At 42.5% G+C, this 15,024-nt stretch overlaps 1 protein-coding gene across 2 annotated transcripts in view; it reads right to left on the reverse strand.

Moving 5' to 3' along the window:
• Nucleotides 1-992: 992 nt before the first annotated feature.
• Nucleotides 993-15,024, reverse strand: part of IL1R2 (interleukin 1 receptor type 2) — a 34,823-nt gene continuing 20,791 nt past the window's right edge. Inside the window, exons 4-9 of one of the 2 annotated variants that reach the window (XM_030310373.1) lie at nucleotides 11,769-11,949; nucleotides 9,109-9,283; nucleotides 6,918-6,980; nucleotides 5,737-5,872; nucleotides 4,020-4,162; nucleotides 993-1,885 (exon numbers count right to left, since the gene is read on the reverse strand). In XM_030310373.1, the coding sequence (XP_030166233.1) occupies nucleotides 1,746-1,885; nucleotides 4,020-4,162; nucleotides 5,737-5,872; nucleotides 6,918-6,980; nucleotides 9,109-9,283; nucleotides 11,769-11,949 (838 nt within the window). In that variant the 3' untranslated portion in view covers nucleotides 993-1,745. Of the gene's footprint in view, nucleotides 1,886-4,019; nucleotides 4,163-5,736; nucleotides 5,873-6,917; nucleotides 6,981-9,089; nucleotides 9,284-11,768; nucleotides 11,950-15,024 lie in introns of both variants that reach the window. The other variant, XM_030310374.1, reaches the window with a different exon arrangement.

Here is a 15,024-nt window from a genome sequence, read left to right on the forward strand (position 1 = left end):
CATCTGTTTATCTTCTTTTGTTCAATTACTGTCTAAGATTAATTCCCAAGAGCAGCATCCCCAGGCATCTGCAGGGCCCTGGAGTGGCATACCCGGGAGGGGGGCACTGGCCTGTGGCATTTGCCAGTTTCTATGGCGTCAGTACTCCCAGGGTGGTGGATTTTAAGCTACCAACATGACATCACTGAACAGAGCTCAGAAGAGATGCTACACTCAGCTCTTGCAAGAAGATACAAGCTGTTCCCAGCACCCCACTGGCTTGATACAAATTCCCTTTCTACTTCCCAGTACCAAGTTATAAATGGAATTACAGGAAATGGGAGTTACCATTTGGAAATGACCTTGAGTTTGCCTTTAAAACTTGATAGTGTGTGTGAGTGCTTTGTTATCTCAATGTCACTTTAATTTACATCTCTGATTATTACTGAAACAGACCACTTTTCTATGGTTTCATTATGTGTTCCTTCCATAAATTCCCTATTCATGATCCCCCATCTATGAGGGTCATGACACCTTTCTTTAAACCCTGAATTAACTGTATAGGCTATCATTAATTCCTTGAACTCGCCTGACATAATATCTTTTACCTTTTGCTTTCATTCTTCTATTAGCCACGAATTGTAACATAATTAAGTCCATCCATCTGTACCCTGCCCATTCTTGTATTTTATTGGTAGTGAACAAAAGAAAATACATCCTAGTTTCATTTATTCTACAAACGTTTATTAAATGTTCAGTGTATGGCAGGCACGATTCCAAGTACTGGGGATACAGCCGTGACCAAAATAACATCTCTGCTCTCATGCAAATCCGCTGGGAAAACCCACAAATAAATAAGTAAATATGTAATGGAAGGTTTGGTGATGATAAGATCTATCACACACAAAGCAGAGGGAGGGGACAGAGAGGGATGGAAAAGAGGTGCTATTCAGCATTGCCTCTGGGAAGGACTCTTGAACAAAGACTCAAATAAATGAAGGAGTGAGTCATGCTAATTTTTCTACAATTTGATTTATTTAAGTTTAATTTATCAATTCAACTGGGATTCTTTGGGAGGAGTAACATGATATAAAAGGGGTCCTAGCTTTGTTTTTTTTTTCCAATGTGTATGCAATCATCCCAATACCTTTCTTTCCTCCTTACTTTCAGAAGCTTTGTTGTAAAGTTGAGTCTGTTTCTCAGTTCACTAATATGTCCTAATAACATGTATTTTTCTCACAGTCTACTCTATTTTAATTGCTACTTTTTGGCTCGTCCTTTTGAAAAAATTCAGCAATTCTTGCTGATTCTCCTTCTGTAGCATTTCTAAAGCACTCTTTCTGGTCTCAAAATGAAATTCCATCTTCCCCAAAACGCAGCCTACATCTTAACTATTTTTGTATCTATAACACCTTCCACGGAGCATAGCCAAGGTAGACGCTTTTGTTAAATGACGAATGAATGAATTATAAAACTCACCTAGATGTTTTTGACTCTAACTCAGGCCTGGGGGCACCTCACTCTTTTAAACAGGTCACAAGTGGCAGGGAGCTACTCACACGCCCACATGCACACTTCCTCCTGTCATTCAGCTTCAGGATAAACATCACATTCTTTCTTTAGGGATTCACCATAAACACAGCAGCTCTGTTAAACTGAGGAAGAGCACTATCTTCGAAAAGGTCAAGCCACTTCCATGAAAAAGGATATCGCTTGGATTTGAATTGTTTTATTGCCTTTATTTCACTCGTGTAAGATTGAAAATCTTAAGGGCCAGTCTTTAACGTGGTCAAACCATATGTTTTTCCAGTTCTGTGTTTATACCGTCTGTGCATCCATATTCCCACCAAAACCAAGAAGACCAGGGAGAGGGGGGCCAGCGCAATCCCCCAGGAGAATGTGGCAGCTGTAGGAAGAACAGAGTCACATGGTGGGTGGATGGAACATTCTCTCACTGCCAGGGCAGGACAGTGCAGGGCAGGTTTACGGAGAAGAAAGGAAGTGGGGTTTGTCTTTTCTAATAATAGTGCAGTGATTTTTTAGAAAGCATGTCCCTCACATCAGGTCAAGGATATTTGAGAATGATATCTGTGGCATTAGGGAAACAAGGAAGGTAGAACAAAAATCCATTAAAGAGAAACAGCAGAGCGTGGGGTGACGGGTCACGGGTCCTTGTTCCGCCCGTTGAATAGTGTGCAATAAGATGGTATCTGTTTAGCGGCACCTGGGAGGCTTAGTCAGTGAAGCGTCCGACTTCGGCTCAGGTCATGAGCTCACAGTTTGTGAGTTCGAGCCCCCATGGGGCTCTGTGCTGACAGCTCAGAGCCTGGAGCCTGCTTGAGGTTCGGTGTCTCCCTCTCTCTCTTTCTCTCTCTGCCCCTTCCCTGCTCACGCGCTGTCTCTGTCTCTCAAAAATGAATGAACATTTTAAAAAAATAAAAAAAATTTTAAAAAGATGGTATCTGTTTAGGCCTCACCAGCCAACTATGACTTGGCCAGGGTACAGTCTGCCCCTTTCCAATGAGTGTGGCTGTCAGGAAGATTAAGTAAAGTAGCAAAGGAAGAGAAAACAAACTTCAAATAAAGGAGCCTTAGGTGTCAAGATTATTGCTTGGACCCAGCTATTTTACATTCTACTCCTTGGTATCCCTGTGTTATGAAAATAGAGAGTACAAATAAAAACATAACAAGTACACACAAGTACATAAGTGTTACTGGACTCGACGATGAAGCCAGAGCTCTACATTTTAAAGCTATTTATCGTAGTCTGTCTAGGCCTCCAGGAATCAACACAATGTCACACCATTTCTCCAGATGATTCTTCTCTCTTAAAATCCCACAAGGTTTAGAAATGAGAAAAGCTTTAATTTTCCAAGCAGCCGCCCAGAGGCACCTCTCAATGCTGGTGACAGGCTTTCGGCCATGCCTGCTGCCATGAGGCATGGCCAATCCAGCACAGGCATGCAGGGAGCGGGCTCATATTACAGAAATGTTTAAAGGGTCCCAGCTTCAGGACCAGACAAACCATAGGTTCCTTTGGGTCACAGTCTGAACCCCAGAAGTGAACTCTGCTTTCCGTGGGACCCTTCCTTTCCAAATCTCTACAACTACTGACCCTTTCATGGAAATGATCTAGGACAACGGTTCTCAAACTTGAGTATGAAAGGAGTACCGCCCAACTGCAGTCTTTTGCCTTACGCTGGGAGAAGCTGGGTAGATGTGGGGTGAGCCAAGGGTTTTGTGTTTCCAACTAGTGGCTTGAGACATCAGGGGTGTTGCCATGCTCTGCCCTGAGGCTTAACCAAATCCTCAGCTTTTCAATTACAAGTCTGTCTGCAGCTGCCTTCCCAGCAAACACAGAGAATGTGGAGCGATTCTTTGATTGCTACAGACTGCCCAGAAGGCATAATGAGACTGTAGCTGGAGATCACTTCCGGCTTGTCGGCTTGTCGCCTGTTGACCTCTCTGGCTGCCAAGGGTCTCTGCACTACCTCTATTTCCCTTTCCCACTCAGTGCTTAAACACTGGGAAGAAATCAACTTGGTCAAAACGATAGCATGGGCTTTTCTTCTTTCTTAAAGGTCCATTAAATGGGCACTGGGTTGACTGGACTATAGTCTTGTGCTTTCTCTCCTCTCGACTGATGACTTTAACCCTTAAGCTGCCCTGAGCCCCACGTATCTCCCAGACCCCACCTCTCGGGGAAGGGAGTTTCTCAATTTCGGGATGAAGAATGTCCCACCCTCCCGCTAGAGGCGTCAGGAAGAAACAGGTGGTCTTGCTGATCCAGGGCAGAACCAGATGAGGACACAAGGATTTTTTTTTAAGTTTATCACAGAACCACTTTGTCTTTTTTCCAAAAATCAGTTTGCTGCTTAAATTTTGATTTGAATATACTCTCCCAAAGCCAGCCTCCACCCGACAAAAAATAAATCAGAAAAAAATGAGAGATCTGCTTTCGGTGGCCTAAGCAATCACATGGAAAGCCAGTAACTTTGTCTAGCAGCCACAGAACATCAAACATGCTGCTTGATACATACCTTCTTTGACCGTGGTACGTAGCATCTGAGTACTCAGTGTGTTGCGCACAACGCATTTAAAATCCACGTTCAAATCCTCTCTTATGACTGGATCAAAAATCAGTGGCACTTCAATGTAGTTCTCATTATTTTCCGAGTATTCCCTGAGGGAGGAAATAATCACTCAAACATGATGTATCAAATGCAAGTTCGTCTTTACAATGGAGACATCCAAACACTCTCAATAAGAAGGATCTATTGTGCTTAAATTGGTCTCAACTCATAAAGTCAAGGGCACTTGTCATTCATTATATTTGTTCCCTATCTGGGAGAATTTCTAAGCCTGTGCCTGAAGGTGAGAGTGACACTGAAGCTGTTGGGAGTGACACTAAAGATGTTGGTGCCTGTAACAGGACGCTTGTCACGAGGAGAACTTAACAGGAGCCAGTTTTGTTTGGATAATGGAAGAATCCATTTTTTAAGGCCATTGATGAACAACGAGGCGGCAGTGGGAATAGAAATGTCTGGTTTGGGGAAACTTAACTGTAACACCAATAAATCATTTGCATATTGAGGAGGAGGGAGTTTCCAGGAATCCTGGCCTCCTTGGTGTTTCCTCCTCTCTGCTCCTTTGCCAGCTGTCATTCTGGAAACTCAAGTTGGGAGCAGAGAGCCGCAGATGGGCCAGGGAATGGCTCAAGTCAGCCATTTGTAGTGATGGTAATCTGAAGATGCTTCACTGCTACTGATGAGCATGAATAAAAACATCATGTATGTGGATCTACTAGGACTATCTTTTTTTCTCCTTGGGAGAAAATAGGCTCCTTTAAGTGAGTGGACAGTGTGAGTAAGCCCACATGAGGCATGTTAGCAATGCCAAGCTTTTCTCAACAACGACTGTGCAAGCAAGCAGCTGTGCTAACCACATATAATTCTGACCTGCTAAACTGCATCCAGAAAGGTATTTTTTGATAGGTCTTTCAAAAAAAAAAAAAAAAAAGATAAAAAATTGGCAATTGAAAGTTCAGGCTAATTCAGAGTACCAAAACTACAGTTTTAAAAATCTTTGATAATTGGGAACATTGAATGGTCTCCTTCCTCAAACAAATGGTTCACATTTACAAGGTCTGACTGCTCTACTTTCAGAGTGAGAAAACATATTCCAGAGAGTAATGCTTATGAGAACAGAATTCTTCCTTTCTTTTAGTATTAACCTTCCTTAGTGCCTGCGGCAGTCCCCAGTTCCTTGAGAAACCAAGGAGGCCCTTGGATACTGGGGCTAACCTTTAGTCTTTTGAGGGGTTTGTGAAAATGTTTGACACTCAGGTTGCCAAGTGCATAGTGGAAATGTATTAACTCCAAAGTTTTTTGGGTTCTTTTTTTTTTTTTTGAAAACTGCAAAAATCGACACACAAATGTTTTTGAAAACTGCAAAAATCGACACACAAACGAAACAGCTAGAAAATGCAACATCGATGCCAAGTCAGCAGCAACTCAGCTCCTAGAGAAAGTTTGATTCTCAAGAGCAATTGGTAATGCTTAGCAAAACTCAGTGTATAAAATCCTAAAACTCCAACAGTTTAGAATCAAAAAGATTATTTTTAATGTAGAATGTGTGTCATTACGAATAGGTTCAGTATGACCTTGTCTCTAAAAGGAAGAGCAAAGCCCACATCAGTCCCCTAACAGCTATGCCTAGAAGATGCTTCTCAGCTGACACAGATCTTCACACACTTACTGGCGCTGCCCCTCGGTCACGCGGCCTCCCTGGTACGCGCTCTCTATGCTGGTGGTGTTGGCCATCCACCACAGCATGGTGGTCGAGTGTGTGCCAACTCCCAGAAACACCTTACATGGGATTGTCAATCTTGACCCTGCATACAGCAAGACAGCACACATCATACGTCAGAACCCAGCCAGGAAACAGGGGTCACACCAGTCCTTGCGTCCATCAGCAAATCTGAGTGGTGGACCCTTCCCCATCTTCTCAAACACAGGCACAGGCCTGTCTGAACCCCAGCCTGACTTGAGTGTGGCTTTTGACCTTCATTGAGCCACCAGGACCCCTGAGCAGCTTTTCCTTCTGGAAAACAGGAGAAATGAGGCCCTCCTACACGGTCGATGCTGGCATTGAGTGGCATCCCGTTAGACATAGTGACGTTCAACAGTAAGTGTGTGTGGGCCAGAGTGAAAAATGGAGACCCTGTCAGTCACTTGCCTCACCCCAGTCAACCAGCTGACTAGCTATTTTGGCAACAAGAGACTGTCTCTTGGGGCCAGTAGTGGCAGGATCAGCCTCACTTTACAAATGGACTCTTACGGAGGGGCGCCTGGGTGGCTCAGTCGATTAAGCATCTGACTTCGGCTCAGGTCATGATCTCCCAGTTCACGGGTTCGAGCGCCGCATCGGGCTCTGTGCTGACAGCTCAGAGCCTGGAGCCTGCTTCAGATTCTGTGTCTCCCTCTCTCTCTGCCCCTTCCCTGCTTGTGCTCTGTCTCTCTCTCTCTCAAAAATAAATTAAAACATTACAAAAAATTTTTTTAAAAATGGACTCTTATGGAAAAGCTTAGCGTCAGCCAAGTTTTGGTAAAGTGAATGATTTAAAATATACTACAGGTGCTGGCTACATGAGGGAATCATGCTGTTAATCCTCTCATACAGTTAAGAACTGTCACCAGAATGTTCGGATTTTTACATGCAGATTTTTGTAGGTACGGTTTTCATGTAACAAAATAGACGTAATTTCAATCAATGCCACTTCTAACATCTCACAGAAGGAAATGTTCCCTCGTATCCGTTATTTCTGCCTCTCACGCTGGGGTCCTGGGGTCCCACCCAGGGGGGTCACAAGGGTCTGGGACACTGCGCTTAGGGACTGCAGGCACCCCTGTGGGTTACACGGTCCTTGCGGGCCTTACCCAGTGAAGCTAAGATGGTCTGGTGGGGGGAGATAATCACAGGAATTGTCTCCTCTTCTTTTTCTGAGAATGATAGGAGGAAAAAAAGATTCAATTAGGAAAGCCTTCATTTCAAGCTGAGAGTCAAGTTCCATTGTTTAGCTAATTAACAAAGTTCTCCTCTAGTATGGCCAGCCATTGTAAGATTCGACCTTTGTCTAGCAAAGGAAACAGGCTCTCCACAAAAGTGAGCATCTCTGGCCAATGCTTTTCCCAGAAGAGATATTACTGGAAGAGGCCACACTTAAATACACATTCCACTAACAGATGTTCTTTGCTCTGTGATAAATAATTAACCATTCCCCTCCCTGGCTTCCTGAATAAATCCTTAATAGCAATGTTCACAATGTCCACAAGATAGGCTTTACCCCAACATCTATTTGCCCTAAAATATCTCCATCCTTTCCATTCCTGCCTCTGAAGAGTCACTCGAAAAAAATTTAAAAAGGCACAAGTATTTGGGAACCACCTGTTTATACCGTTAATCCCACACTGAGTGACAAAGAGCACAACCCAGCATTGGCTACTATGTCTTGTTCATTGAAGACATAAACTCTTTTAGGAAACAGAGGTGGACTTCTGAATAGCAACCCAACTTCCCAAGAGGAAGGTCTCCCAACCACTTGAAGAAACTGGGCACCTGAACTAGAGCAAAGAGCATGACTGGGGGTGGGTGAAGGGCTGCCCATCTCCATAACTGCTCACTCCATCCTTACGCCTTTCCTGGCAGAGCCTCTTGAAATCCTAACGTGAGTAAGCATTAGGCAGTCTCACAGCAGAGGACCAGATGGCTTCTTGACCATGACCAGGAGTCTCCCCCCAGCCCCCCAACAAACACACATAATCGCATGCCTGCTGCACAGATGCTGGGGCAACAGAGAGGCGGTGAGAAAAGAGCCTCAGGGGCTAGAAACCTCAGTGCTTCTCAAATCTGAAGGTACATCAGCATCCGTGGGCCGCATGTTAAACACAGATTGCTGTGCTCCCCCCACCACATCCCTGTTTCTAATTCAGTGGGTCTGGGGTGGAGATGAGAGTTTCCAAGTCTAGTGAGCATCCAAGTGCTGCTACTTCTGGCTGGCCCAGGACCACCCTTTGAGAACCTCTGAGAAACAGTGAGATCATAACACTGGGTAATATGAAGGTTGGTCGCCCCCTAGTGTTCATATGCAGTATCACATAAACAGGATAATTAGGAGCCCCTTCAAAATCCTGGGAAGTTTCCATGATTCCCTGTGGGGGAACAAGTTGTTGGTATGAATGAATCCTCATAAGACAGTAAAATAGTCTAGAGATTTCAGTTCATGACACAATTTTCTCTGTAGTAAAACTGAATCTCTGGATTCCCTGTGACAAAAAAAAAAATGTCTTCTCCCTTCAATGACTAATTATTTAACCTTAATGTATTTTCAAAGCCCTCCAAAATGCCTTAAAAGACTCCAACTGTGTAGTTTTTCAGTATATAACATAAAGAAAAGCAGCATACTCTTCAGGGCAGAGTCCAGGACTTAAACACTTTTATGTTCCTTACACCAAGCTTGATGTCCAGCATGTAGGGGGTATGCAATAAATGTTGAACACTTTTAAATACTAATCAACACTGTTAACAACATTATTTTCAAGTAGAACTCATTTAAACCAAAGAAAGCACTCACTATTTGAAATTCTAGTTTCAAGGGCCACGTGCCTTGGGGAAGACAAAAAAAAAAAAAAGGGCATTTTCCACTGGATATGCCAATGCACAGCCTTCTAACTGAAAAGTCCAATAAAATTCTAGTATCCAAAAATTATACATAAAGTTATGGCAGCCATGTTCTGATTGCTGGCCCTGGAGCACAAGCCTTCCAAAAGGGGTTTTCCAAAGAGACCTTCCAAGTGAACCACTGTTTGGCCCCATCTGCTGGTGTGTTTTAGCCTCACACTTGGAACCCTATCAACTACCCAGGGATTCAGCTTTCCTCATGAAAACACCCTGCTTTCTATCTTTCAAAGGTTCACACATGTCTTATTAGACTGATGCTTTAGGAGAATTGATAGGTCTGTCTTCCTTTCCTGCCAAAGACATTCAAGGAATTCCACGGGGAACCCTAATTTGTTCTTTGCATGCTTGCTATTGACAGGGTGGAAAAGTACCTCAATGGCAAGTACTCACTGTTGACACGTAGTTCAATATTCCTAGTCACATTGTATTGCATGCCTTCGTGGGCGAATGTCATGGCACAGCTGTAATAACCCGCATCCTCCACAGACACATTATGTATGAGTAAGCGAGAGGTTCCCCTCACACTTAGAAACTTCTCATTGTCTTGATCCAAAAGGACAGAATCCTTAGGGGAAAATATTTTTCAAAGTTATACTATGTACTAATTTATATCTCAAAAGCTACATGAATAGTATCAGTATTAACAATTGATGTTGAATATGCAATCCAACAATTGCCCTGGTATTTACTTTACAAATGTACTTTAGGCATACTATTAACTGTACTTCTTAGCAGAGGGAATTTGTTAACATAGAAAACATAGTTGTAGGGTGCCTAGGTGGTTCAGTTGTTAAGTATCTGACTTCAGCTCAGGTCATGATCTCAGTTAGTGAGTTCCAGTCCCACATCGGTGGTCTCAAGCCCCATTTCTCTCTCTCTCTCTCTCTCTCTCTCTCTCTCTTATCCTCTGCCCCTCATGGGAATCTCTTTCTCTCTCTCCTTCTCTGCCTCTGCCCCTCAATCACTTGTGACTTGAAAAGTAATATTCAGAAGAAATGATATTGCAGTAATTACTTTAAAGATTGTTTCAATTTTAGGAGTCAGTAAAGATGGGAGAAAATTTGTGAAAAAAAGAAAAACTAAATGTGAGAAATGAGAGCACACTTCCTATATGGGTGAGAGATTCTGTGGGTCTTACACAACAGAATCCTCAAGAGCAAGGCCTCCAGTAACAGAAAAAAAACTGAATGTGATTCAAAAAAACATCCTAATGAGCACACAGTGTTCTCAGGAACCTATCTTTCAAAACCATGATGATCGAAACCTTGCAATAGTCAAACGTAACCTTGAGCTGTTTCAGACTCTTGCTCTGAATGGTAGCAGAGACATAACTGGAAAGGTTTGTCAGCTAATGGCTCATAAAGTATTATTTTACAATCTATCTAACCAAAAAGAGATTTTATTGTTCCTAACAGGAGGAGCCAAACATGAAAAAGCCAAACAGGGCTCAGTACCCCCATTCCTCCAAGGCCTCTAAGCCCCCAGGGGTCCCCTGCATGGCAGTGGTATGTGGAGCCTGGCCTCCTGGGCTGGAGTTCTGGCTGCACCATCTACCAGCTGCGTGACCTTGGACAAGTGCCTTACACTTCTGTATCTCCATTTCTTAATCTGTAAAATGGAGATATTAACAGTCCCTACTTTGTTAGTTTATGCCAGGGAATCCAGAATAGACTTCTACCCAGTTCAGACTAAGTAACGATTAGCATTGATATCCTATACATATCTTGTAGCTATAATACCAGTCAACTGGTTGACCTATCCTCGATTACAGAATTAATTTGTATCAAATTGTATTTTTTGTATTTTTTTAATGTTAATTTATTTTGAGAGAGAGAGAGAGAGTGCAAGCAGGGAAGGGGCAGAGAGAGAGGGACAGAGAATCCCAAGCACTGCTGGTGCAGAGCCAGACACGGGGCTCAATCCCACACCCTGTGAGGTCGTGACTGAGCCAAAATCAAAGGTTGGATGCTTAACCGACTGATCCACCCAGGTGGCCCTATATCAAATTTTAAACAAATTACAACTTTTCAGCATCAGTCTATGGTCTGTCTATATCAGGGATCAGCAAATTTTCCTGTAAAGGACCAGATAGTAAATATTTCAGGCCTACATTCCACATGGCCTCTGTCCTCTGGTAAGTTTGAAGAGCTATTCAGCTCTGCCCTTGGAGTATGAGACCACAGACACAGAAAGTATGGCCATGTCCCAGTAAAACTCTATTTATTGACACTGAAATTTGAATTCTATGTCATTTTCATATATCATGACATACTAGTCTTATTTTTTTAACCATTTAAGAAAGTGAAAACTGGGGGCGCCTCAGTGGCTCAGTCAGTTGAGTGTCCAAATCTTGATTTCAGCTCAGGTCATGATCCCAGGGTCGTGGGATTGAGTTCCACATCAGGCTCCATGCTGAGTATGCTTAAGATTCCCTCTCTCGCTCCCTCTGCCTCTCTCCCTGCTCTCTCTCTCTTTCACGTAAAAGAAGAAAGAAACAAAGAAAGTAAAAACTATCCCAAGCAAATAAAAACAGGTGGCCACTCAATTTGGCCACTGGTTATAGCTATCATTTGCCCACACCTGGTCTACACAAGTGATCTGATGATAGTATTTATTCAATCAGGCAAGAAAACAAATTGTCTATATTTACTCCTTTAACACAAAAGTTAATTATCATGTGCTTTAAAAAAGCTTCATTAATATGTGTACACAGTTGTTAAATAAACAATGGGTTTTTTCCCATTGCTATAGACAAATGACAGTAAAAAGCTATTCTCTTCAACTGCCACTTACTCTGCATTCATTTTACATTCTGGCTTCTTAAATTCCTACTCTGAGGACCCTTGCCCCAGCCACATAAAGATGAACAGAACATATTAATCATTGCCCTTTTTAAACTAACTAGTTGAAAAAAAATCAGAAATATAAAAGTGAATGTGTTATCTTCAGAATGGGTATTTTATATCCTTCCTGTAGTTGGTAAGACACATTTTAATTAAATGGCAATTAAAAAAAAAATTTTTTTTAAATGGCAATTTTTAAAGATGTACCTTGTACCACTGAATCTTCATGTCCATTTTGTTACGGATGAATTCACTCAGCTCAGGGCAAACTAAGGACCCAGAGGTTGACAACGTAAGAATTTGCGGGTATGATATGAAAGGCAGGGAAGCTTCTGTCTTCTCAAAAACCCTGAGCTCAGTGGACATTTCATCACAGTAAGACGTGTTTCTGATATAAAAGAGAAAAAAGGATAATAAATGACAAGGAAAAATAACAGTAAAGCTAAATGACATTAAGAATAATTTGGGGCGCCTGGGTGGCTCAGTTGTTGAGTATCTGACTTCAGCTCAGGTCATGATCTCATGGTTCATGAGTTTGAGCCCCACAGTGGGCTCTGTGCTGACAGCTAGGAGCCTGAAGCCTGCTTCGGATTCTATGTCTCCCTCTCTCTGCCCATGCCCCACTTGTGCTCTGTCTCTCCCTCAAAAATAAAATAAAACATTAAAAAAAAAAAAAACAAATTTCCCCAAACCCATTAAAATCTGTGTTCTGCAGTTTCTTGATTAGTATCACAATGCTTCTCTTCCTGATCTTTTTGAGTCCTTGAGAGACAAAACAACAAAAAAGTACCACATCATAACTATTGTAAAAAAAAATGATGACATGGTCTGCATTTTTCCCAAAGGACCTTCTGCAAGCCTGATTTCAACCCCATTGAGGGTCACTAAGAGATCCCCAAATACCCTTCAAACAGGCCTGAACCTTTCCGGGTTCTAGGGGGTCCCTGAGCACAGCCCCAACACAATTCAACTTCCTAGTGCAGAAGGCCATATCCAAAAAAGAGAGATTGTTTGCAAAAAGCCACCATTTACCTAGAATAAGTTCCCTTTACTTCTCTTGGGAATCATCTATGAGCGTAAGTCGAATTTCAGAAAACTGCCGAGAACTTTGTGTAAGATCTATAAAATATTTTTGCAATACTGCATGGGGAAATGAACTTGGCAAGTTTGTTTTGTTTTTAATTTGGGTGGTGTGTGTGTGTGTGTGTGTGTGTGTGTGTGTGTGTGTTCTTTTGGTTTTGTTTGTTTGTTTTTTGGTTGGCCTAACTCTAATCTCACTATCATAATTCTATCAAGACCCTAGAGCTGGGGAAATGGCAGAGGCAAAACACTGATAGAAACATAGGAAAAAATAGAAAAACATGAAAATACAATGGCCTCAGCTAAGCCCCTGGCTATCTAAGAAACAACACCAACAGAGACCATGAAAATGTGTGCTGTATAAGGAAGAGCCAGGGGGAGGGAACCTGTACAGCAGAAGAAAAAACAATCTATATCTGAAGAAGGAACAAAATGTAAAAAATGTATGTGAAAGAAGTAAGTGTAAAATCTTGCTACCTGAGGGGCGCCTAGGTGGCTCAGTCGGTTAAGCGTCCGACTTCAGCTCAGGTCACGATCTCACGGTCCATGAGTTCGAGCCCCGCGTCGGGCTCTGGGCTGATGGCTCAGAGCCTGGAGCCTGCTTCCGATTCTGTGTCTCCCTCTCTCTCTGCCCCTCCCCCGTTTATGCTGTGTCTCTCTCTGTCTCAAAAATAAATAAACGTTAAAAAAATTTTTTTTTTAAATAAAATCTTGCTACCTGAAAGTAAAAAGAATTAATTCAAATATGTAGAGCCAATATCTGTATTATATTTCATGTCTGGTTTAAAAAAGGAAAAGAATGAACAAACATTTTAGGCACAAAGAAATTCAGGAAGTTAACTATCATCTTGAAAAATATATAATCTCATTGTAAGAAATGTAAATGAGGAGGGGCACCTGGGTGGCTCAGTCCGTTGAGCAACTGACTTGAGCTCAGGTCATGATCTCATGGTCTGTGAGTTCAAGCCCTGCGTCGGGCTCTGTGCTGACAGCTCAAAGCCTGGAGCCTGCTTCAGATTCTGTGTCTCCCTCTCTCTCTGCTCCTCCCCTGCTCCCACATTCTCTCTCTCTCAAAAATAAATAAACATTAAAAAAATTTTTTTGAATAAGAAAAAAGAAATGTAAACGAGGACAAGTCTAAAGAAGGGTGTACACCTGAAAAGAGTCATCCCAGCACCTGGAGGAGATACATGCCAGGCCCTGTGTTGGGTGCTCTCTATATATTATCTATTCTCCAACCCTATGAGGCAGAAATTATTATTATATCATTTTTAGATGAGGAAAATTAGGTATACAGAAATTAAGTAATTTCCTAAGGCTGTACAACAACTAAGAGGTCAAACCAAGGTTAGAAGCCTGGTAAGGCTTTGGGAAAACCCATAAATTAGGGCAGGATCTGTGGAAACCAAACTTACTACGCATATTGAAAGTTACAAATCTGTTCACATTTTTGATCTGGTAATTCCCCTTGGGCAAGACACTCCGTGAAAATGACGCAAAAGAAAGATGGGTGCGGAATGATTTGATCAACACTCACATTCTCCACGTGGTGTTACATCCCCACAGCAAAGGGGTGGTGGTCATTAGTGTTGTTCACCAAATGTGTCCAATTCCCCCATCCTGAGCATACAGTGGAATTAACATGTCATGGCCCCACTGTGGGTGGGTGCAGTTATGTGACTCTTTCTAGTCAATGAGATATACGTGTGTCACTTCTACACCAAAGTTTTGTGTTTTTTTTTATGTTTATTTATTTTTGAGAGAGACAGGACAGAGCACAAGTTGCGAAGGGGCAGAGAAAGAGTTTGAGACACAGAATCCAAAGCAGGCTCCAGGCTCTGAGCTGCCCAATGTGGGGCTCGAACTCACAAACCACGAGATCATGACCTGAGTCAAAGTTGGATGCCAACCGAGCCACCCAGGTGTCCTTGCACCAAAGTTTTAATAGCAATCTCCTTCTGGTATGGCAGCCAACATTTGAGATAGTGACTGCCCCCTCAGTCTGGGTTCTCAATTGTCTCTGAACCCAACATGGGTTTGTTGGCTTGTTACATGTGTGATAAATAAGCATTTGTGGTTTTAAGCCACTGACTTGCCCACCCTGGTTGACAGAAAGGTCTTGTGGGTTCTGGATCAGAAGATTATAAAAATCACAGTAACAGGGCTGTTTCATGACCTGTGACTATAAATCCAAAGGGTATTATGGCAACTGCCGGTGATTCTCAATCCATTGGGAGCCCAATCTTAGAGCTGGAAGACAGTTCTAGAGATCAGCCAGGTAGACTCTCTCACATGCTACGAAACTTTGACCCACACTGAGATTTCTACCGCCCCTCTCAATCTCAGATCTTTTTTTCTTTTTTTAATTTTTTTTTTAACGTTT

The sequence above is a fragment of the Lynx canadensis genome, chromosome A3 (genome assembly GCF_007474595.2).
Source record: "Lynx canadensis isolate LIC74 chromosome A3, mLynCan4.pri.v2, whole genome shotgun sequence".
Lineage (NCBI taxonomy): Eukaryota > Metazoa > Chordata > Mammalia > Carnivora > Felidae > Lynx > Lynx canadensis.